General features: G+C 39.9%; 1 protein-coding gene across 3 annotated transcripts in view; it reads right to left on the bottom strand.

Moving 5' to 3' along the window:
• Window positions 1–868: 868 nt before the first annotated feature.
• Window positions 869–24438, bottom strand: part of cpne7 (copine VII) — a 43351-nt gene continuing 19781 nt past the window's right edge. For all 3 annotated transcript variants that reach the window (XM_084362236.1, XM_084362235.1, XM_084362237.1), the window contains exons 7-17: window positions 24295–24378; window positions 24119–24208; window positions 23743–23841; window positions 23458–23544; window positions 23156–23215; window positions 21384–21517; window positions 13743–13797; window positions 9466–9517; window positions 9115–9248; window positions 7873–8109; window positions 869–6239 (exon numbers count right to left, since the gene is read on the bottom strand). In XM_084362236.1, coding sequence (XP_084218362.1) covers window positions 6087–6239; window positions 7873–8109; window positions 9115–9248; window positions 9466–9517; window positions 13743–13797; window positions 21384–21517; window positions 23156–23215; window positions 23458–23544; window positions 23743–23841; window positions 24119–24208; window positions 24295–24378 — 1185 coding nt within the window. In that variant the 3' untranslated portion in view covers window positions 869–6086. The remainder of the gene's footprint in view (window positions 6240–7872; window positions 8110–9114; window positions 9249–9465; window positions 9518–13742; window positions 13798–21383; window positions 21518–23155; window positions 23216–23457; window positions 23545–23742; window positions 23842–24118; window positions 24209–24294; window positions 24379–24438) is intronic.

The following is a 24438-nucleotide window of genomic DNA, read 5'->3' as shown; positions in this document are numbered from 1 at the left end:
ACCAATTTCTCTTCTGTCCTTCCTGGTTTTTCTGCCTCCAGCTAGACCTCCCGGCCATAGCAGTGTTAGGGAAGCCCAGCTGAGTTTAAAGGCATTAAAGGTAATTTGATAACATGGAGCCAATGAGCTGATTCCACTAAACAACAGCACCTTGTCCCAGGGTGCAAGCCCGCCGTTGATTTTATTGCCTGTGAATGTTAAGCGGTGGTGAGTGGTCCTAAATTGTGGCCATAAATCAGACTGCCAGGCAGAAAAAAGGGTTATAAGAGAGAGTGAAAGAGAGGAGCTGTCTTCACTGAACACGGCTCATCTGAGGCTCACAGCTCTGCTGGACATTCAGAGGCCTCGCGAAGGACAGCAGCCATCACAATCAAACCCTCCTTTTTTTTCATAACACTGTGACGATGGCCTCCTCCCAGAGCCCTCGGCACATCCTGCATCTTTGTCCCTGAATCTGACAAAAATGAAGGTCTACGTCTCCCCACAAGTAGGTGTCACCATGGAAACAACCGTTATTCAGTGCTCTCAACAATAGCAGTTGTATGAAAGGAGCTGTCTGATGGAATTAAAGAGTAGGCTCGGTCCCTCTTTCCATGCAATAACTACTCACGGCATCAGCAGCCCAACCACACAGGGCAAATGTGTACACGATAGCATGCATTTCATCAAGCACATCAATACTGTGCTCTCATTTCTATTCATTCGCTTCTGTGCAGCGGTGAGAAAGTGTTTTGTGAGATGATCACTGAGATGAGCGAGTGGGATCAGAGGAAACTGGATGACAAAGGCAAACAGATGTTATATATCTTTCTTTTTTGACAAAATCGTTAAAAGCTTCATTGGATATAATATCAAATCACAGAGACGGTTTCAGTTAAATGATGAGATTTATTTACCTAACCGCAAGACAGAGAGCGTCAACTACAAGAACAGAGGTTTGTGCAAATGCAGGCTTGCATATTAGCATATCATAAGACCCAAAGGAATGACTGCACAGCACAGCTTAACAATAAAAGTAAGCATGCAATAAATCCCTTTCTTCCTTTAGAAGAAATCAAATATTTACTAATGGTACATGAGTTGCTTCTCACCCACACAGCCGGGATTAACACCAGTTGCATATTAGGGTTATGGGCTGTAAACCTTGTTTGGATAAACGGGGGATAGAGGAGAGTGTGCCTGTGTGGGAAGTTTTATAAACATCAGTGTGGTGTAAGACCTATGACTTGTTAATTTTGTCCCACAGTGGTGCGAGTATAGATAAGGGGAAATGAGCAGCTCAGTGGATTCTTTTTAATCCGCAGTGCATGATGGCCAAATGAACTGTGGTCTTGTTGTCTCCAGTGTGTGTGCTCACTGCTGTTTGCACTACTGGGGGCACAAATGATGGTTTCCCATTAAGACATGAATGTAGTTTTTTCAATAAGATGTCTAAAGCGATGACGGCAGCTTGGGTTCAGCGAGCTCTTGCACACACAATAATGTTCTTTAAAAACGTCACTCAATACTACATTCATCATTTCATACATGATTGATTGCAATGAAACGTGTCACTTAATGAGAAAGATAAGGAATAATAGAATAACTTTCAGAAAAGGTTTGAAGGTTTGTTCGGGACAAATCTGATGAGGCATTAAATACTCATGCATCACTGTTTAACCATTTCCATAAGTCATCTAATGCATTTTATAATTCCCAGAAGAGCATTGGCTTGGCTCATTGTATTGATGTTTAAACAGAGAAAACACTTATACTGTATGACTTAAGTACTTAATAAAATACTAACTCGTGAAAAATTTGTATGTATGGAAAACTATTTGACCCTGTAGAGCTCATAACCTGAGGCGAAGCAGCAATGATGTGATCTGGGTAATAGGGGGGCAAAGAGTGAATTGCCATGTACCTGGAGGCATGAATCACTTGAAAAAGTCCTGATGCCCTTTAAGATATTAATATGTGAGCTGGTTTGCCCTCAAGGAGCAGAAATATTGGTTGATATCTGCACATATTCTTATTCAGTCTGAATAGGTAGCCAATAATGATTCATGTGAAAGCACAAAGCTGGTTTCACAGATAGAGGCTTTCAGAAGTGCTTCACATTTGTATTTGTATTAAGATACTGAATGTAAATACAAACAAATGATTCATCATACAGAAACGATAAGGTTTAATAATAAATAACCTGTAACGTCAAATGCTGTTTGTTCAAATGCAGCAGAGTATTTTCCTAATTTTGACCTCCATAGAGTGCCGCAGGAATGAGTCCTGAAACCCGGAAACAAGTTAGCATTTTTACGCTTGACAGTTTGGTGGTTAACACAAGCTTAAAGAAGTCATATTATTAAGTTTCAGGTTCATGCTTTTATTTGGGGGCTCTAGTAGAGTAGTAGTTCTAGTCTTTGATCAGTGTTGCACATGCACATTACTCAACGGGCAGGATGTAGCCAATCGGGGCAAGGTAGCTATTCGAAAACAACACCGCTACGGCTGGTAACCATGGCTGCGGTACAGTCATATATACATTTTATAATAAATATATTAAGATATATATTTATAACAACTGTTCATAGTGATGCACATAAGTCACAGAAGTAAAGCCTCGGCTACAAGCCAGGCATTTTAGGCAGTGAAGGAGCAGCGTTTTCTTTGGGACACGACATAACACAATAAAGGAAAGGCAAAAAAAAAACATAATTTGACCTTTTTAAGATATTTCCACATTTTGTTCTACAACATAAATATATAATTAAAGTGACATTATGTAACTTTTTATGAGTTTGTTTGTAGTTAGCAGCTACATTATGTCTGACTAATTGTTACAGACCTGGGATTTGTATTTACGACAGTGGTGTTGCACTCAGAAGTTGTGGGGGGCGCCAAATCGCACAAAATGCCAATTTCTACATAATTTTGCTTTAAATACCCCACAATTGAATTCTAAAGCATTTATGTGTCTTAAAACCAGTGGTTGCTGACAAGTGACTAAATGAGACTACAGAAGTTGTTGGGGACATTAAACATCATCACACCAAACACAGAGACTCACTAGTCGTCTTTACAGTCTGACTTTAGTTGCAGACTATTCTAACTCAGTAGTGTAGTAAGAAGCTTAGGGGGAGTAACGTCGAAGTCATGTGACAGTGATGTCATTCGTTTAAAGCCTAGTGTAAACTTGCGTTTGCCACAGAGCATATTTTTGGCAATAATCCAAAATTCAATGGAAAATCCCATCGCCTTTTTGTTGAGGGAACCAGGACGATACTAACTTAGCCTACAAATATACGTCATCTCTGCAGCACTCTATTCCCTCCCTGCTGTAGAGCAGTCACATTGAGCTGGGCTTCAGTTGTGAGACTCTCAAGGATCATTTACATTCAAGGAACTCAGTATGGCTCCAAATCTAGGCCTGCTGAATCAATAGGCCTCATCCCGTGATCCATAGTGAGTGAAGAATCCTCAATAGTTGTGGTCTTCAAAGGAGTTCAGGGAGCAGCCAACAGCAGAGCAAACTGTGTTTAGGTGCATTCATGAGAAGTCAATAGTGTGTATCTGGGGAGGGCTGGTGAAGCTCTAGAGGACAAATCAAAGTCAGATTCATATTTGTAGCCTGCGGGTGGATGTGCGTATGTTAGAATATCTGCAAAGACTAGATATCCTTCCATTGCATTTAATGGCAAGGACAGCTTGTTTGTCAGCCAAGTGAATTAGTCACCATTCAGAGTCTCTCAGAGCACAAATACACCATATAAGATAAACACAAAACCGCTTAGCAAATATACAAAGTATAGAGTCGTTATTAGAAGAGGCCACAATTAATTAACAATCAGGCCGAACCAAAAGACATTAGTGTTTAAAATGTATCGTTAACAATGCGGTTTTAAAACTGTGGAGTATTCATGTTGCTGCTATGGGCAAAAATATTAGAGCTTTATTTATTTAGTTTTACACCGTTTGGGAATATGAAGCTTACATTGGATCAGAAAGATCTACGTTGTAGTTCTTTGACAATTTTCTTTTTGAAAATGTAATTACATGTGACTTGAACACATCATCTCTCCTTTTTTGCGTTTGGTAGAGTATTTACAATAATAAAAATTTAAAAAAATCAGAAATTCAAACAGTTACTTTTTTATTTGCCTAGAAGAGTCTGTTTCAGTTAGCAGTCGTGCCTCCACCTCTGTCGCATCAACACTTTTTTTCTTTGGGAAAATAGTGAGGCCAACACGTGGCACGCCTTTTTCTGGCTTTGCTGTGAAAGCTATGACGACAATCTGACACAGAACCTGCCGATGTGCGAGAAAGTGAAGGTTAAAGCTTTTTTTTTTCTTTTTTTTAACATATCAAAGCTCAATAGAACAGCAGAAAAATCCAACACAGCCTTTTAAGTAAACGGTGATCCTTCAGGCAAGGGTGATTTGAAATGAAAAGATTCACAGAACAGTTTGTTCAGGTATTAAGCCAACTACTCAAACTAATTTTATGGTGAGAAACTTTTTAATAGTCAAAGGAAATTTGGTGAATTTTAGTGTTTTAATATTCTGATTGAATCTAATTCCAGTTTGAATTTAATCATTCCGGTGCTGGTTTTATGAACATTACCGTGTGTTTCACAGCTGTGATTGGCTTTGTGCTTTCATCTGTGTGCTCAAGAGTTAAATTACTCATGAAACATTGAGTGGAATTATATTGCATATAAAAAGCAGGAGAAAGGAAAAATAAATAAACACACTGCAGAAACATGAAGGATGCTACCTGCTCGACAACTGGTTCAGGGATGACAACAATAACAAACAATTCAGGGGGAAAGGATGCACCTTACGTGAAGCGTAATTTTCACACCTTATACTGCTGCCAGCTCACAAAAGACTAAATAATACGGTGCAATCATTCATCTTCTCTTGGAGAAAAATGTTATTTGGGTTTTGATCACGGCTAACCTCAGAGAAGGCAGCTCTGTGCAACATTTTGTTGCTGCGCAGCAACCCAAACTCGTCTCCTCCTTCAACCTGATGGCCTCACTGTATTTTCTGTCTCGCTTTGTCTGACTGATGTAACTGAAAAAGCACAAAAAGAGCTCGAGCTGTAGCAGATATCGCAGAAGTTAAGTCACTTGCAGCTGCACAGATGGACGAGGTGAACAGGTCTGAAGCGGTGACACATCAGATGTAACAAACATTTTTCCATTGCTGCCGTTTTCTCACCTGGTTTTAAGAGGGCCTCATTACTGAAGGTTCAGCTAATTATTGTTATTTAGCTAATCATTTTAGACAGAATACACTAACCCGGCAACCTGTACCTGCCAACTGCCAAACATACTCAGCATTGTTTGCTTTTGCATTTGCTAGGTAGAGCTGGTGTCATTCATAATTCATGCTGGTGCACTTTTAAATTTTAGCAAAAAGATCATAATAGTTAATTTATATTGTGCTAGAAAATTCAGCATTAGTGATTTTCCACTAATCTTTTCCAATGTCTGGAATTAATAATCCAAAATAAAGCCAATCCTGCAGCCAGGAGGATTTAAGTACGTGATGGAAGGTCTGAATTCAGCGTCTCTTCTTCTTGTTATTCATCTGTTATATCTGAATTTCATTTTGTTCAAGTCGAGCAATCTAATTTTGATTGCAACATACTGAGCAGTACATCTTTTAAAATTATCTGACGAGGAAAACATTAACATAATAGGTGCTGAATTTCATGTTCAGTGAGGAATAATAAGCGCGCATCCGATCGATGAGATCAGCGCTGAGGGATTGGCCTTCATGCATAAAAACTATGGAGAAAAAAACAATCCGCCTGGACTCATGATGCTGAAACAGCTGGATGGTCAATTTGCACACCCAGGGAGAAATGCTGTATCCACACTGAGCGGATAAACAAAAAAAACCCACAGTCTCTGTCGCACCATTCTTGTGTAAACACTTTGATAGCAGTGGGGAAGGGAAATAAATGGGTAACATCACATTTAGAAAGATTTTCTCTTCAGTCCTTTGTCCAAAATCACAAGGCATGCGTCCTTCCTCTCTCTCTCAGTTTGCCGGACTGGTGCTGCGGTCAAAGCTCGGTCCCAGGAGACAGGTGGGTGGTTATTCTGCTGGGGTGGTGGCGACCGGGCTAAGGATTGGGGTCAGTGATTCCCTCACAGGACACATAGGGGAGATGGCCTTATGGCTGTAGTACTCAACAACTTGCTTGGGCACCTCCGCCAGAACACATTTGGCCAGCGCTGCAGGGGAAGCCTGCAAAAGAGAGAGCACAGCTGGAGGTGTCAAAACGACTGTTAAAGATTGTTTTAATCTGAGATACACAACATTTTCCAGTGGAGCTTTTAAGTGTTTTTCCTGATCAGGGGACTGTGGGTGGTGTGAGAACTTCTTTCTTTGTTTCAGACAAATTAAAAGAGATATGTCAGTGTCAGACATTATTTTAAGCTATTCTGCTCACGATGCTGGAAAAAGTCTCTTGATCCCAAGAGCTCCATGAAAATGAATAGTAAGATATGCAGCGTTTCAAACAGTGCAGTTTATTTATTTATTTTTTTAGAGAGATTTTTCTTTGTTAGACTAGCGTGTTAATAAAGTTTGCTGTTACAGCATATTTTAAAATGTATTTTCAGAGGCATTTAACTCATTACATAAGGGCATCATTTAATTCAAATGTGCAGGCCGGTGCAATAAATGTCAAGATTACTTAGAATTTATGTGCCACGTTGGGACACATTACTTAGCGGAGAAGGGGAGTGAGATACTCATAATCCCATTTCCTAAAATAAATAATCAGTTTAACTACGCAGATGGGTCAACAATTAAAGGAAAACCCAGTTTAAAGTCTCTTGAGTGTTTGGTCAAGCCAAGAAGAAGCGCTTCAATGCTCCTTGCACAGATTCTCAGCATATCTGTAACTCTGCTGGAGGGATGACCAGTACCGTTCTGTTCAGACCGAACACCAAAGCAATCTTATTTGACAACCTGGGAATGAGACTCAACAATCAACTCTCTCTCCAAGATCACCAAGAATTTGTTACAACACTTCCATAAAGGAAAAGAAAAGAGACAATACACTACACACTCAATAATGAAACTAAACAGCATATTTAGTTCTACTCTCCCTGTATGGTCAAAGCTCTTGTCTTTCATAAAAGACAGACATAAAATACAAAAAAAAAAAAAAAGAAAGAAAAAAAGAAATGAAAGAAAAAGATGTCTATCGGAACAAAGATAGCTGCTGAAAGTAGTAGTGTTTAATTTTGTGCATTAAACGGTAACTCGACCAAATTTACACATTAAAGTGTGTTCACAGGTCTTGGGGAGTATTGCTACATGTGCAGTCGTACTCCCAAAGACCTGTTAACACACTTTAATGTGTACAATTGATGGAGATTACTCAAGAATATTCAAATCATTTTGATACTAGCTCCTCACCTCTCATCACCTTGTTACCAGTATGGAAGCATCAGCATTTGTAAGGTATCTGCACTCATGTATTTAATTAAGTTTGCCTTTAATGTGCCATCTGTCATCCATACATACATATAAAGTATACAATAATGTGACAAAACATTTGGGAAATGTTTCTGTTTAGAATATGAGACATCTAGGCAGTATATTTGTGCAGCTGAAATGTTGCTGATTGCATGTAGCTACATTTAGAATACATTCTTGTTTTGAAGAGATTTTCTGGAGCTCCTCCAGTTCATGATGCCCATCTGTAGCACTGGCAAAGCCAGCAAGAGCCTCCTGCTCTTTTAAATAACAAGGAGGGGGACGTTATATAAAAAAATTTAATGTCCATGAGCATCACCAGCGCAGCAGTAGGAGTGGGGTTGGAGAGAAAACTGAGAGTCAAGATTTAAAGAGAGAGAAATGAACTGACCGTTTTGAAGTCTCTGAAGGGCACGAACTGCACGATGTCCCTGAGGACGGGTTCACCCTTCGGTGATCGTAGGACTCCATCATCTCCGTCCAAAATCTGCATGTCTGTGAAGTCTGCATTGCCCACGCCGACAATGATTATGGAGAGAGGCTGGTAGGAGGCTCGTACAATGGCTTCACGTGTGTCTGCCATGTCTGTCACCACGCCATCCGTGAGGATGAGCAGGATGTGGTATCTCTGGAAGAACATTAGAGCTTTCAGTGTGAATCAATCCATTTTTTTGTTGACCCATTTTAACATTGGCAACGTGCAGTTGTAAGCAAGGACACCTCTCAGTGGGTATTTATGTCTGATTAGTCTTTTCATGCTGTGTTGAATAATTTTACAGCCTCCACTGAGAAGATAAGTTTATGTGTGTCTGCCACTTTGTTAAAGTGTGACATAGAGAACAAGAGCAGATAAAGATAAAGTGTGTATTAAAAACAAAAGACGGAGCAGCTAAATAAAAAAAAGCAGCAGAGAGAGTTTATGTGTGTGCAAGAGCATATGTGTGAAATTACTTTCATGTGTCTGCTGAACGGGATAATATGAATAGTACAGTACAAGAATATTAACATGGCACAATATACTTAAGCATTTCTGATGGTTCCCATGAGAAGTGGTTAGTTTATTGGTAGCAAGACTATTAAATGTTTTACTGAATGTTGTGAGTTGTGCGTTTCTATTGCATGCCCTGAAAGCCTAATTGTTTACTGCAGCTCATTTACTGATCAAATAAGGGCTGACATTGTGGAGATAATAATTACATGAAGGTCAGCGATTACAGGAGTTTAATGGTTCACAACACGATGTCCATGTAGCCGGTGGGTAATTTAAGATAGTAAATAGATGAAAGACGAGTGTTTTTACTCCCAAAGCGATGTGAAGGAAAGATAAGCAGCACAGTAACTTATTATTCATATTTTAACCGTAGCTCATGTGTTAATTTCTAGCCAAAAAAGGTCTTGATATTGAAATTTGTCCAAAAAATACACCACTAATACAGCACTGTATGGTTTCAATCCATAATTTAAAGAATACTCATGTGTTCGACAATGGGCTTTTTGCGCTGTAGGGCATCATTACCATAAACAGTGAGGTGAACCAGAGGCTGCTCACTCTGGGAACTCAGTGGGATGCACAACAACAAACCCAGTATTACATCCACACATTTTTTTTAATGGAGTATAAAGGGACACTCACAGAAGCATCTTTAATGTTGCCGTCGCCTGCTGCCAGCTTGGCTATTCTGTTAATGATGGGAGAGACATTGGTTGGGCCATACAACTGGATCTTCGGAAGGCAGTTCTGGTATGCTTCAACCACTCCTTGGATCTCTGAACAAAGGGAGCACAGTAGCACGAAACATCAGTATCGTTATCTACACTTAAGTGTCTGTAAACCTAAAGGTACAATCAGACAAATTATTCACTGCAGTCTAGCAAAGAATTTCTGCCTTGCACAAGTTAAAGTTAAATCCACACATGTTAATTTTAGTATCATCAACATAGAGATGCACTTTTCAGGGTAGCTGGTGCACAGGCCTGTCCATACCTTCACATTCATCATCCTCTGGGTTGAAATTAATGGCAAAGTCGTGAGACACCTGTGGATGGAGAAGGAGAAAATTGTTAAACACTGCTAGAGTGAATGGCAATGTGCTCTGCAATTATTTCCCTAGTGAATCGGAAATGGCTCCCGCTCTGGTACCTGGACGTTCTTCTAGTATTGCTGTAAATTATGTGAAGAAGTTACTTTTGACATCCATAGAGTGCTGCAGGAATTATTCACAAAACCTGGAAATATGTTCTTGTACTTCCAGTTCCCTCGTCTCACAGGCAATGGGGTTTTTTGAATGGGCTTTTGGTTAAATGCCTGAAATAAGGTCTGTGGTTAACACAAGCTTAATAGATTTTAGTTTTGTTCTACAACATAAAATACATCAGTTAATATGCAACATCTGAGTTAAGCGTTAACACTTCTTAAAAAGGCATTTGCTAACAAGAGGCTAAATGAGACTACATACTGTAAGTTTTCAGGGACATTAAAAGTCATCATGCCGGACACGGAGACTCATCTAATTACTAGTACTTCTTCACAGGCCGACTTTAGTTGCAAAATATTCTAACTCTAACTTTAACTCTAAGTGTGTATTGCGTAATCTAGAAAAGAGCTTGGTGGTGGTGACAGTCATGTGATCATAAAGCGGCCAGGAGCTCAGCAGAACCAAGGGAACCAAAGGTGACCAAAACAAGACCTGAACCTAGAATTTGGAACATATTCTGAGTCAGAAAGACTTGATTTAGAGTTATATGGACACTTATAACACTTGTAGCTTTGTGTTTTGTTAAATAAGAATATGTATGAAGTGTTATCAAGGGAGAATGACTATTCTTGTGGTACTACCAACTTATAAGGCCCATACAAAAGTATATTAGGATCATAAGTCATGTACAACAACATCCTTACATACTATCAATAAACAGTAATTATGAGGTTATTGAGGTACAACTCTCAAAAAATGATCGTGCAGAATATGGGCTTGATAAGTGCACTATAATGATATATAAAGAGCCAATGTGCTCCTAGCTAATAAGCAACTACATAATGGTTAATATATGTTTCCTAATATGAAGTGTTTCAGATGTATTTGTAGTAGTGATTAAATTGTCAAACATTACTTTTGCATGTAAAATAATAAAAGGCAGGGTAATTATGTGCTAATACTTTGTTCAGTGAAATCAGGAACTAAAAGCAATGATGAGTTCACTGTATTGAGTTTTTGCATAATTAAGCTAATGTTGTGTAAAATGGATTAGAAATGAAGACAATCAATTTCAACTACTGGATAAAAGTTGCTTCATTTTATTTTCAGGTGAATTAGTTATGTGATGTACTGGTTGTTGTATACTACATTATGCTTGTATTAATATCCTCTTTTATCAGGTCTATTCTCGCCATCCAAACGTCAGATTGAATTTGTTCAACTCAAAGCTGTTTTAACTGGCAAAAACGAAATCCTCTTCTTCGTACCTCCTCTCACAAGAAACCACAAGTTTTTTTTCCACAAGCAGCCAGATCAGTGACAAGTGACTCCTCTCCAGCTGGCTACTTTTTAAAAAGTCATTTTTGTCTTTAATGTGATTAACAGCCTGAATTCAGTCACTGTAAAGATAGATATGAGGAGCCTGAGACAAATCAGTCACACAGACCACCATTAAGATTTATCATTAGCCCACTAGGGATCTTGTTTTGTATCTCATTTAACAGGCCTGTCTCACAGCAGACCTTTTGACATGACATAGCAGGAAATTGACAGGCATGACTAATAACATTAATAATGGCTGTCTTCCATTTAGGTCTTTTGTTTATATGCAGGCTGGTTCACTGGCATGGCAAGTATTGGTAATGTTATTAGTTACACCTCTGCTGTTTCTGCTACTGTATGACAGTCAGTCATTCAATATTACAGCCTTATATTTAAGCTTTCCCTGTTTGCCCAAGTGCATAAAAAATATTTTTTGGGGTGAACACCAGTGCAAAACAAACCTCCTTAAATTAAAGGTTTTAAAGGCCCTGAGAACATATTGTCTCATTCATCTTCTTGCAAGGAGCAAAGGGGTAAAAACAAAACTTTCGGCTAAGGTCTGAAGCCAGTTTTGGTTTGTAGTTCTTGGTTTTGTTTCAAAATATGTCTAATTTGTCGGACTAGCTGATCTTTCATCTGACTGGGTTTGTTTTCTGTTTGTGTAAATTAGAATCTATGGCCCCGAACATGGCTCTGAAATATTTTTAGCTTATCTTTGCTGTGTATTGATGAATCCATGACCTTGTCCATGGTGCTGAACTACCAGACGGGATTTGAATTGAACCTTTTTCTCTCAGTCCCAGCATTGGGTATTATATCATGGGTCTATAATATTCTCTAAACTATATACCATGAATACTCAATGTAATACTTTATTGTATCCTATATACTCTCAAAGAGGATCATAGAGACTCACTGGGAACTAGTATTCCCAGGATATTCTTATGAAGTTTCTCTGATCATTCAGTAGTGTCTCTGCTGCTGAAAATATGCCTCTAGGCAAAGCCACCACCTCTGTAACAAAATATTTTAGGAGAGATCACTACAAATTAGGGATGTTAATGATTAATGATTAATCAATTGATCGCCATTAAGAATATAAGCAATAAAAACTGTCTTAACAATATACATGCTTTAGGTCTGGTCCAGTTTGTGTTCAGACTGGCTTCTTAAAACTCATTCAAACTCATTCATTGGAGAATTTTGGCAACTGTCCCACTTCGTAGTCAGGACCTGCCTGAGAAATCAAATTTAGTTCACTGATAGCAGGTCATGTTGCACTTTAATGCTTCCTATGTGTTATTAAGTTCTCTGGTGTCACGCAGAGTTCACAAAGAAATAACTTAATAACTGGGTGTTGGGTTCTGAGGGATGTCACACATGGACTTAATGAACTGCTTTTGACTGTTAGATTGATCAAGGAAAATCCCTAAACTCACATTCTGACACACATGCATGTTTACCAAAGGCATTGCATAAATATTTATATAACTTAATATTCTAATTTGCTTGCAGACGACCAACAACCACATCAGTCCACTTGGAAGCAAACAAGCAGAGCGAGACTGTCTAAAGTTTAGGGTCTTGGTGCGATTGTTATGTTCACACCAGATTTTGATTGACAGCTTTCACACCAGCAACAGACAAACTGCACTAAACAGGCGAATGCACCAGAGTCGGTTTTAACCAAACCAAACAAAATTAGAAGTTAAAGCATCCCTGAACTTTTAACGAATAATACCGAGGGTTTTCTTGAATTTTTAGCTTTGACTGGTGCAAAAGTAGTCATGAAGGTTGAAGGGAAATAATTAAAATTTGAAACAAAGTATTCAGAGGCTTTACATCAACAAAAAACAATACACCATATTCAGCGCAATGCAATGTGAGGCTTCTCATCTGATGGCATCCTTAGCTGGTCAATGAACATCTTGGAACTTAATCTATATTCGTTTTGTAATCACACTCAGTATGGATAACACATAATTAAGGACACAAGAGTGCATAACAGCACATCCTGAGAAAGAGGCCAGGTCCATGAAACTTGAGCACTGTGAGTTCATAGATGCAATTCATGATTAGTCTAATGACTTAATTAGCATTCTTATGCACCACCAAGCACAATGTGGCAACAGCAGGCAGTAAAATAAATGTGACTCCTGCGAGGCAGTCACTGTCACGGTAAGTACAGATATTAATAGTTTGTATTTACTGAGTCTGATTGGCATGATGATTATCAGTATTTCACATCAGAACAATTTTTACATTAAACATAGACAGTTCTGGTTTGATTAATTATCAAACATCATAGTGATTCAGCTGTGCATGTGTGTTTGTGTGTGCGCAGTGTGACTCCTCACATGTCAGACGTCCCCCCAGGGCTCTATTCAGAATCACTGAAGGCTTCTGGTTTTGCTTAAACAAATGCTCTGAAACTCAGGAATTCTTATGTAAATCTAGCATCTACTCTACAGGGGATTTTATGTCATCAGAGCATGTTATTTTCTCCAGACAAGTTGATATTTCAAGACAAGGGGCTCATGAATAAAAATAAACTCGGTGATTAGTTTTAAATATGAAATTTTGACAGAATGACTACGTGTGCCGTATAATAGGTAACTGAAATCAACTTGCTCACTGTAAAGTCCCGAGTGGTGTAAAATACCAGGATCTGATAAGAGCACATGAATATACAGTGTGCATAATATTGTTCAAGCAGAGCGGAGATATGAACGGAGATACTCACCTCGTAATTTGGAGGAATTCTGGCACCAAACCCCAGCGCTGAAAATCTTTTGTCGCTGAAACGATAAGCAAATTAATCAGTCATGTAGAGTTACGTCATTTTAATCTGGGATGTAGCATGTGACAGCGATCTCAAAATGTTGATGGCTTATCCATCTGTTCTCGTTTCCAAGGGCAAAACCCTTTCTTGTTTGCATTTCATAAATGTTAAAAGCTTGAATTACAATTTGAAATCCATCCCACGGCCCCTGCAGCCAGTGTTTTGCACCTGTTCAAAGAACTTCCAACAGTCTTTATCCTCTCTATTTTTCAGGGCAACGGTTAGATGAGCAGATCTTACTGTAAGAGACTCTGCTATGCTGGATTGTGTGCTCCCTCTCAAGGGCCAGGCTGCACAGCTTTGTATGAATGACAAAGACCAAGGCTGTTTTATTTGTGCATCTCAATTATGAGCAAGACAGACGTGTTTGTAGAGACAGCGTTACAGTAAACGGTAAAAGACCTGAGCCCACATCTTCACAGCTGTCAACAACAGCAAATGTGATGTTTTAGGTATACAAAGGAAACACTGCATGTGTAGATACACTGGACAGCGAGGTTCAACACTTGGCTATTAATGGTTCAATAATATACAGTAGTTGTGTGGTGGTACTAGCAGTAAAATGCTTACAAAAGAGCCCCAACACACATAAAAATATAAACAAAAAACAATTCCAGTGAATGCCAAATATAATAATGAACAAATGAGTCCCCAGTGAAATAAAATGGCAAAACTAAAGGTGTATAGAGGGGCTCGGGCCTGAAGGGGTATGATGAACAAACAAAAAATTTTTTGCAGGAGTCTGGCTATTTGAAAGGCAGGCTACACACTTGCAGCCTAGTCCAGATGAAGATAGTCTAGTTGAAGGGTGACTATTGCTGGTCTCTCAGCTGGGTTGTTGAAAGCCCAAACACAATTTCCCTCAACTAGAAAGAATGTGGGCAGTAAAGAAATCTCAATGGGGCCTAAACAGACCAGAGTTTTTGGCTGACAATATAAGGGGATTTGGTCTGCAGTGTTTCATGGACATAATCAGAATGGGAATGAGTCCCTCCTGGATGCCTTCACCAGCCATCTACAGCTACAGTATAGAACATATTCCTCTAGGACTCAATCAATCATGAAGTGCAATCCAAAAATAAAATGCTCTACAAAAAGCCAATAAACTCCATCAATTCTACACATTAAAGTATGATTCCAGGTATAAATATAAAGCCTTTTGTGGCTCCAGAGGAAGCTGAATGTAATCTGATAAATGACCTCAAGGGAAGTCACTTAGAGGCTAAGTTGTATTGTGGGTAATGTAGGCAGCAGGTCTGGAACATTCCACTGGTCTGAGATTGCACTCCTAAACCGCCGTTGGACTCATTATGTATAGTTTACAAACAAATGATCAAAATCAATACAGCAGAACCAGAGATATCAATTTTTAATGCCATGCATTCTTCCTTTTCAAAACATGGTGCCTACATTACCCACAATGCAACTGAGCCACTGAGTGACATCGCTGGAGTCAATTTATCAGATTACATGCAGCTTCCTCTGGAGCCACAAAAGGCTTGAAACTACTTTTTTCACATATGTAGCAATACTCCCCAAGACCTGTGAACACGCTTTAATATGTAAAATTGGTGCCGTTACCCTTTAATGCACGTAACAAAACAAAGCTTTTTGTTTTACTTTCAGCAGCTATCTTTGCTCTGATAGTCATCTCTTTTCATCCCTATTTTAGGTCTGTGTTTTATGAAAGACAAGAGCTTTGACCATGCAGGGAGAGTCGAACAAAAGATGCTATTTAGTTTCATCATTGAGTGTGCAGTGTATTGTCTCTTTTTCTTTCCCTTTATGGAAGCGTTGTAACAAATTCTTGGTGATTCTGGAGAGAGAGTTGGTTGTTGGGCCTCATTCCCAGGTCGTCAAATAAGATTGCTTTGGTGTTTGGTCTGGACATCCTGTATACTAAATTCACATTAAACAGGTAACACTTTTGTGATTTTGCATCATTGAGGACAAGCACACATCACGTTACATCAGTGTCTGTTTGCCTTCGGACAGCTTCTGTCAATGCCTGCCTCCCTTATAAGATGACTGACAAAACAACCCCAATCTGTCCAGCCTCGCACAATCACAAATCACATCTGCAGCTCGACAGAATCTTTGTTTGGGGCACAAATATTTGAAATGATCAGTTTAACTGTGGACATGTGGTGTGTGTGCTCTAAATTGTGCACGGGAAAGTTGACTGTGTTATTTTAAGTGTTGATTTATTTGCTGTGTTGACAAGTGTTGATTGGAGAGTTGTTTGTCCGCTCACAGAGCTAATATGGCTTTGAGGCAGCTTTTCAGAGCTATCAGAAGTGTTTAATTAACTCTGATGGGTGTGGACTTGTAAAAACACTGGCAGAGTGATGATTTTTAACACACTCTGAGTGAGCAAAAGACTTTGAACTGTAAACTTACTTTGGCAAGTTTCAGTTGTTCTACTACAGTAATTAGTAGTATCGTTATTCATGTTGTTGTACGAGAAAAATACACCAGAACCGAGACAGATAGCAAAATATATATATATCATTTTTTCTACCCTCCTCCTCCTCAACTTGGAGGAAAAAAAAGACTAATGTGTCTTTTACTATAACCAAGCAGTATTATATTTACAGTGGCTGCAAATGGTAACAGCAACAGCCTGCAGGCTTTGGAGAATTTGAGCTCAGTTAAAAAGACATCACTGAATATGGTACACAGCCCATTCTGAGTGCATATTTGGTTACCATCATTATCCCCTCTTCCAAGGGGGGGAAAAAAAGAGGAGCATGTGAATGAGTCCAACGTCTATTCTCTGTAATGCTTCCTCTCCACATGCCTTGGCTAATGGGCTGTACGGTACCCCGATATAAACACACTCCGGTAACAATATTCCAAAGAAATTCATAGATTTCTGGCTCTACAACTCAGACAATGGCATGAAAAGATGTCTCTGCACGAAAATGCAACTTCAACATCGACATGCTGACTCTTTTTATCAGTTGTCATAAAAATCACTCCAATTCACCGAATAAAGGTTGAACACCCACAATGTGACCTTTCAAACACACTGAGGCATGTTATGTGGATGCAAAATAATAGTCTTTGGTATTATGGTTTTTTACCCGGCTTTACCAATGCGGCTGTGAATGAAAACATTTTAATTGGGATGGAGTTATTCATGCTGAGGCAATTTTACTCTGAGATGCATTGTATTCTTGTTATTGTTAACAAGGCCGATACACAGCACTCATTATCTTGACCTCTGTGCTCTTTCAATACTTTCATAGATTTGCCCTTGGAGCCTTAATGAATTGATTTCGATGCACAATTTTCAAATTTCTTAACGCCTCATTTCCACTCGGTGTGGTGTTGTGTAGGTAATTATGGATGTACACGCCGAGTGTTCAACGAAAGGAAATGCAGTTCTTCATGGATGGATAGAAACGCCACTGCTAACATTGGAGAGAAGCTATTTTTTTTCTGTTTTTAAAATACACATGGAGCTTTATCTAGACAAAACAGGACAAAAAATGCATGCCGACAAATATGTGAGGACGTTCACCTAGAGCAGTCCCAAATACTGTTTTTTTGGGCTCTGGAGCTTTAGTAGTAATCAACAGTGACTATTCAAAGCTTAGGTTAGGGTGGGCATGACTCCTGAAGGACACATTTTTCAGTTCTCAGCTATGATTGTTGGCATAGCACTGCAAAGCATCTCTTTTTAAGTTTAATTAAAGGAGAACTATTAGGCTTTTACATTTTTTTCCTTTCCCTCTGTGTTATGTTCCTGTGCATTTAAAAGGTCTTGAACGTGAAAAAGCCCAAACACCACGCCAACACCAAACACTGCTCCTGAAGTGCCTGAAATAACACGTCATTAGTCCTTTAATTCTGTGACTTCTTGACATCACACTACGACGCCATGTCACATATTTGCATAATTTATGCATATATTTCCAGTAGAAGTGAAGCTAACAAGAGGCTGAAAAAAAGGACAACTACCACTAGTGTTATGACGAACTCTGTTACACAGCTAGCTTGCTGCCAATGTTAGCTAAATATGCCATCAAATGTTTCACTTTCAATAACAATAAACACAAATCTGGATCTGAAATCCGCCACAAAAGTATACATTTTTCAACACAATCCAGAAATACTCCAGACGGGGGAAAAGAGATGTTCCAACTCCAGAGTCAAGATATGACATAGCACCTTCAGCCCAGACAAAAGGACAGAGCCGAGTACTGCCAAGCCATTTTCATCCTATGAATTTAGCTGAGAGGTGCACGGTGGTCCCTGTTTTCTCGCTTTTTGTCTGCACACGTGAGGAGCCACGGGGAGATGTGCCCGGTACAACAGCCCTCTCAGCAAGGTAAACGAGCCTCTGCCCACACAGAAAAAGGCTAATCACTCCAGCTCCATAATGCACTCCTCTGCAAAATCCCACATCACCTATATTCACTAAAGGCTAAAAGGTTTGCTTGCCCACGTTTTACACCTCAATAACAATTCGAACTTGAGAGGGAAAGGCTGCCTACACTTCACTTCACTGTTCACCCAGAGGCATGTTTCCATGTATGATGCTCTAGTGTATATATGTAAACACGACAAAATGATAAAGCTACAAGGCTGAGCTGCTAATTTTCAGGCTGGTTTTTCAGTGTCTCCAGTGCTATCTCTTGCTATGCTATAATTAGCCAGACAGTGCTCCCCTGATATTCAATAGGAGGATCTGCATAAATCAGGAGTCAGAGTGTTAATCCTCATCTGGCTTAGTTTCGACAGATGAGAGGGTCTTTCTCTGAAACATATCATATTATAAATAATTCTCCATTAATTAGGAAGTACCTGCAAGTCCACCTGAAATAACTAACAGCTGTTTGCACATTTGTACATTGTTTAATAGTTGTTCTCAATATTTTTAACAAGCATAAAATGTGTCGCCTGAAGCCAGCATTCACATGTACAGTAACAGAGACAGTATATAACTTTGTTCAGATAGCTTCAGCGTCTCACGATTCCTCAAGCAGGCTTTAATGTCGCACCTCCTCTGTCTTTACATCAGCCTCTACGCCACACTGTTATTTCTCCAGCTATAAATGCCTCCCACTTCTTTGTGAAGTGCTTGCTTTCCTGGTGTTAGCCCCTCTCTCTGCGTGCGTTCGGCTGTAGTTCAGGGTAATGAGCCTGTGCCAGCTAAGAAGGAGAACCAGGAGCCGCAACAGATGCTGTGAGGAAACTGTATCATAGCATTATCCACAGGAGAAAGCACATGCAGCCACCACTGTGAGCATAGAGACGGTGAAGCGCATATAAAACAGTTGTCCTCGCAAACAACACAGGCTTATGCAAGAATGTCACAGTGATTCCTAAACTAGTACCATGACTTTCTTCTATATACTGTATACTGTATATACTAGACACTGTACTATGTATGTATTTTTCCTTTACTAGACAGTGACAGTAGTCGCACCATTAGTAAAACATGGGGATAGATTGGCATATGACATGTAATTAATGCGACAATCATACTATATGTGTCTTAAAGCTGCAGTAGGCAAAAATTGTGCAAACCCAAGCAAAACCTTATGCCCTCTCTCTGCTGCCTCGACCCAACCCGCTAAGCCCCCATCACATCAAACCCACAAGTTCAAATGACAGCAGAGAGAGTCGATTGCCCGGCAAAACTTCACAGCTTTTAGATCCCGCTTTCCACGGCGTAAGCCTCACTAACCTCACCCCAGTCCCTCTCACAGTGACTTGTCTCCTCCAAGACGCCCCTCCAGTGCTTTGCTGCCCCAGGGCAGGGCGCCCCAGGATCCAGGCAGCTGCAACACCATCTAACAGCGGGACATGAGGCTCATACACCACGAGTATACACACACACACACACACAAGCCTCAGAAGTTATTCCCCACTGTTTGTCATCACGCTTCTTTGTCACTCATTAATACGAGTGGCATGGCATCAAACATAATGAGCCCGAAGCCGCGTGTGGAGCCGGGACGTGTTAACAGACAGGTTTTCTACAACCCTGATTCCACAGAAGTTGGAACACTGATATGAAATTGATTGAAAACAGTACGGAGACAATATATATGTCAATGTAAATGTATGATTATTCTGAATTTGATGCTGGCAACATGTTTCAAACAAGTTGAGACAGGAGCAACAAAAAACTGGGAAGTTGTAAAATGCTCATAAACACCTCCACAGGAAAACAGGTTCATTGGTAACAGGTCATAGTATCATGATCAACAGTATCAGTATCATGACTGGGTCGTTCACAAGCAAGGATGGACGAGTTTCAAGACTTTGTGAAACACATGATTGTATCAAGGATATTTCTACATCGGCTCAGGAACAATTGTATAAACTGCTGACAGTAAACACAGTTTGTTTACAAATGACTACTTTCTGATTTATTTTATGTTTTACACAGCATCCCAACTGTTTTTCTATCAGACCATTCAAATTTCCGAATGTTGAAGGGTTATTATGGAAATTTTCCCCAATAACGGCAAAAAAATACTGCTTACCCCACCTTCGACCATGAGGCCACTAAGGATGTTCATACATCTGACTCAGTCAGTCACACTATGGCAAAAGCACATGCTAATGGTAACTCAAAATGAACTATGAACCTGAAAATGAGCATATGTCTCCTTCAATTTACTACAAGAAGCATTTCTTAGCCTGCTAGTGTTCACTATGGCTGTTTGTGATATTTTCGAAAAATAAAAATCATATGTTCGACTTGTTGTTTGTAGAGTTATTATTTTATCCAAGCTGTTATGCTAGAATGGGTCAGAAATAAATTAGTAAATTGCTTAAAAAATCTCTGCCAAAAATCGGTCTGTAACAAAACTGATGGATTTAAGCGATTTAAATGTCTGCGGCTGATATAAAGGTCAAAATGTCATCTCTCTGACAGATTGTTTAAAGCTTGAAATGAATGAACGCGTTGAGAAAATGGCTTGTCATGAAGGAACCATAGAGGAATGTGCATCGTGTCCATGTCCTTGACTGACATCTTGAGCCCCAGATTAGTCTCATGCATAAGTAATGTCAGTAGAGGCCAAATTTGCTTGCTCTAATTTTGCTAGGTGCAAACAGCGTCTCGTGCATTACTTCGCCGTGGGTTTAACACAGATTAAAAGTGACTTGCCAATGAGAACTTGATTTGGACAATAAACAGGCTTGTGCTGCATGTAACCGGCTGCTTTTTGGACAAAGCAAAGCTCGTAACTCAACTGTTAGAAAGAAAGAATTCAAAATGCAAACTACATTTCAGTGAATAAATGAAACGGGGACGGAGGAGCTGACGGTCAACAGTTCACTTCCATCAGCTCTGTAACAAACTGGTGAGCAGAAATGTAATACCCTGCATGATTGTCTCTGCCATTCAGTACACCACGATTTCCATTACAATCCCTTTTTGCTGTGGCTCAGATGGAGTGGCTAGTTTCAGTGCGGAGATCCTACCAAAATGGCATTCGAGAAGCACTCTGCAGCTCTATTTCACAACAGCAGAGGCTGACCAAAGAGCCTTTATTGGGAAACAAAAGATTGACAAACCTATCGTAGTCTTGACAGATCTCCCCCACTGCTATCAGAGCCTTCAGATACTCGTTGGGCTGGTAAGGGTTGATGTAGTGTAATGAGCAGCTGTTCCTGGGGTCTCCATTGGACGCTGTAAAGTCAATGGCAACCTGGTAGAAAGAGTTACAAAGTGAGCAGCATGAACAATATAATAGAATCAATTAAGCTATCTTTCTTTCACTACTTAACTTTCTGCAAAGACTTTTATTTGGCTGCTCATTCTGTGTGAGCGAGACTGCAGTATGCCTAATGGCAGTATAAATTATCTGATCAGAGGTAGGAATTTGCACTTTTTACACCCACATAGACTGAAGCAGCTACCAGCTCCCATATACTGTGGATCCAAGCAGCCAACTGTTTCAGAAGGAGGAACTGCCTCTACCACGGCAATCCTCAGCATTAACATTCACTGCTTCAGTAATCCAGCCAAAGAGTGAGAGGAAGAACTAAAGAGGGCAGACCAAAGGGCAAGAGTTGACGAGGGTTTGAATTTATTCCACGAAGCTGCCTACGACAAGAGAACAAGAACGGACAAAAACACCAACAGGGGATGTTATAAGGATAAAAACATCTTTGAATACTGTCTATGGTGAAGAAGTTCTCGTATCCTTAACTTGAATAAAAGTACCAACACCACACTGAAAAAGTCCTTCCCTGACAATGTTAATTAAATGTACTGCGAGGAACTTTAACTCGTCATGAAACAGACTCAATCTATTACTGATCTCTCCAAGACTATCAACAGGAAGATGAACTATTTCTGTGCTGAGGATGACTGGTCTCACAGCCAGAGGTTAAAAGCTGCTCTGTAGTCCAGTGGTCATCTTTTGTCCACAGGAGCTGCCAGAAACCACTAAAAATTAAAGTACCTTAAAGTGGCCTTCAGTAAAAGTATATGAGCGTGGAGGAATTCTTCAGAACTGGTCAACTCAAGGAGAATAGGCAAAGGCATTACAAGTGAGAACACTGAGACCACATCCTGAACAGGAAGTATTTAACCCTTACCAGACCCACAAGACTTACTGAATGTCCCATGAGGTTAGTCTTCATTCATCTATGAATATATGTAAGACTTCTAGTGGGTACTCTAAAAAAGAAACTGTGTTCACCGACGTTATCACGTAGTCAGGTTGTGCGATCACATGTAACACAATCCCCCTGGGGACTGACCTGCCATTATCATTACAGCTTCCCTAACCAGTCATCCTAAGGTGACTGATGTTAGATGTCAGCCAAGAGCGAGCCGAATAAACCAGAACTGGCCCAAATCTGGGCCATAGTTAATTCTTTTCTGGTGGGCTGGATCTGGCACAGACCTGGGCCAGTTTTGGTGTATCCGGTTTGCTCCTGGCTGATATCTGTCCATGGTATGTCCTGCTGGTGGCTCAGATCTGGCAAACAGGAGCGGACAGCATAAGTTTGTGGGCCAGATGAGGGTGTCTGGTACAATTTTGCTCTCTGGGAATGATGTTAACTAGGTCTGAAAGAGACTGGGACAGTTTGCCTTTAAAATTGCTTCACAATTAGTACAATCAGGAAAGACACTTAAAAAAGCTAGAGCTGGAGATCAATTTGTTTAAGACTGCTACTTTTTATCACTGTCATTATGGATTCATCTGCTGATTATATTCCCCGTCAAACTGTTTATTGTTTGTTTTGTAAAAAATAGTAAGAAATGCCTTCACAATTACACAAAGTGACACCTTCACAACACATTATTTAATCTAACCAAAAGAAGAAAAAATTACCGTAAAGTGAATCTGGCATCCTCCCATGATGTAATCTAAGAAGGAGTACACTCTGTGGAGCTGCGAGGAGAAAAAAAGAAAACAGAATATGTCTTGAAGGCAAAATCTAAGAAGGGATGTTTGGGTGGGAGAGTGTGTATTCAACTATGTTGAAGCATCTGGTAATTAAAATGGAATTAACTCAACAAATCTGTTGACTGGTCAGGGCAGGAAAATGTTTGATATATCTTGTGACAAGTACAAGTACACTAACCCTAAAAGAATAAAGTGAAACATGACATATTTCTGCAGAAGAAACCTACCTTAAGGTCACTGAGGATGACAACTCCTGAATTCTTATAATTTCTCTTCTTCTGTTTGTACTTGGGATTCAAACAATCCCACGTCACCTTAAACAAAGCAAGACGAGACAAAGAGCAGGAGCAACACTTGTGTCATTTTCAACACTTGATACATCTGAAGCTCAGCGACATTTGTTCCATCTGTGAAGGATTTCAGCGGAGTAAAACGAGAGGCATGTTGGAAATGGATGAAACAGTTACACGGCTGTCTCTCCTCCGCTCCGCTCCGCCTCTCAGTTCACTGACCTTATTTCCACTGGAAATTTTCTGCATTTCCCTGAACGTGGCGTAGAACTCGCCGATGAAGTCGTGCTTCCCTCTGGAGTCATAATCCCACACTAGGCACTGAGGTACACACAGACAACACTGTTTACTGCCTTCTCTCTGTTTTCTCTCTTTGGTCATACATACAATATTCAGACAGCATTTATTGATTTACCCCTCAAATATTCAGTGAACTTCCTTTTTTCTATTCCCTGAAAGTCCATATATACAGTCTGTATAAGGACTTAAAGGGAATACATTTTCATTATCTGGCACTGTTTTCTGTTTCCAGCTGTATCAAACTGGTTGGCCTCTGGTTTTTAATGGTATTGACTTGCAGTTGCCAAAGACCCATTACCTTGAGCTTCCGCTCCTCGTCGCAGCTGCACAGGGATATGAGAGACACTTTGAAGGGCTCCCACACAGGATTCAGGTTGTTTTTAATCACCTGTTAGAGTAAGAACACATTACATACTGGGCAAAGTGGCAAAAGCAGCTGTAGCTGCAAATGAAGCAGAATTATGATTAACTTACCTCAGTTCTGTGCACAAGCTGTTCGGTTTCATCGTCATTGATTCGGTATATTTCCAAAAATGGGTCTGACTTGCTGAAGAGATCCTGCAGAGAAACAGAAGATCAAAACCAGTGACCCACTGACTCCAACTGTTAGGACAGGAA

This window comes from Pagrus pagrus (assembly GCF_965226575.1).
Source record: "Pagrus pagrus genome assembly, chromosome: 1".
In the NCBI taxonomy this organism is placed as follows: Eukaryota; Metazoa; Chordata; class Actinopteri; order Spariformes; family Sparidae; genus Pagrus; species Pagrus pagrus.
This window is presented reverse-complemented; position numbering and strand designations above follow the sequence as displayed.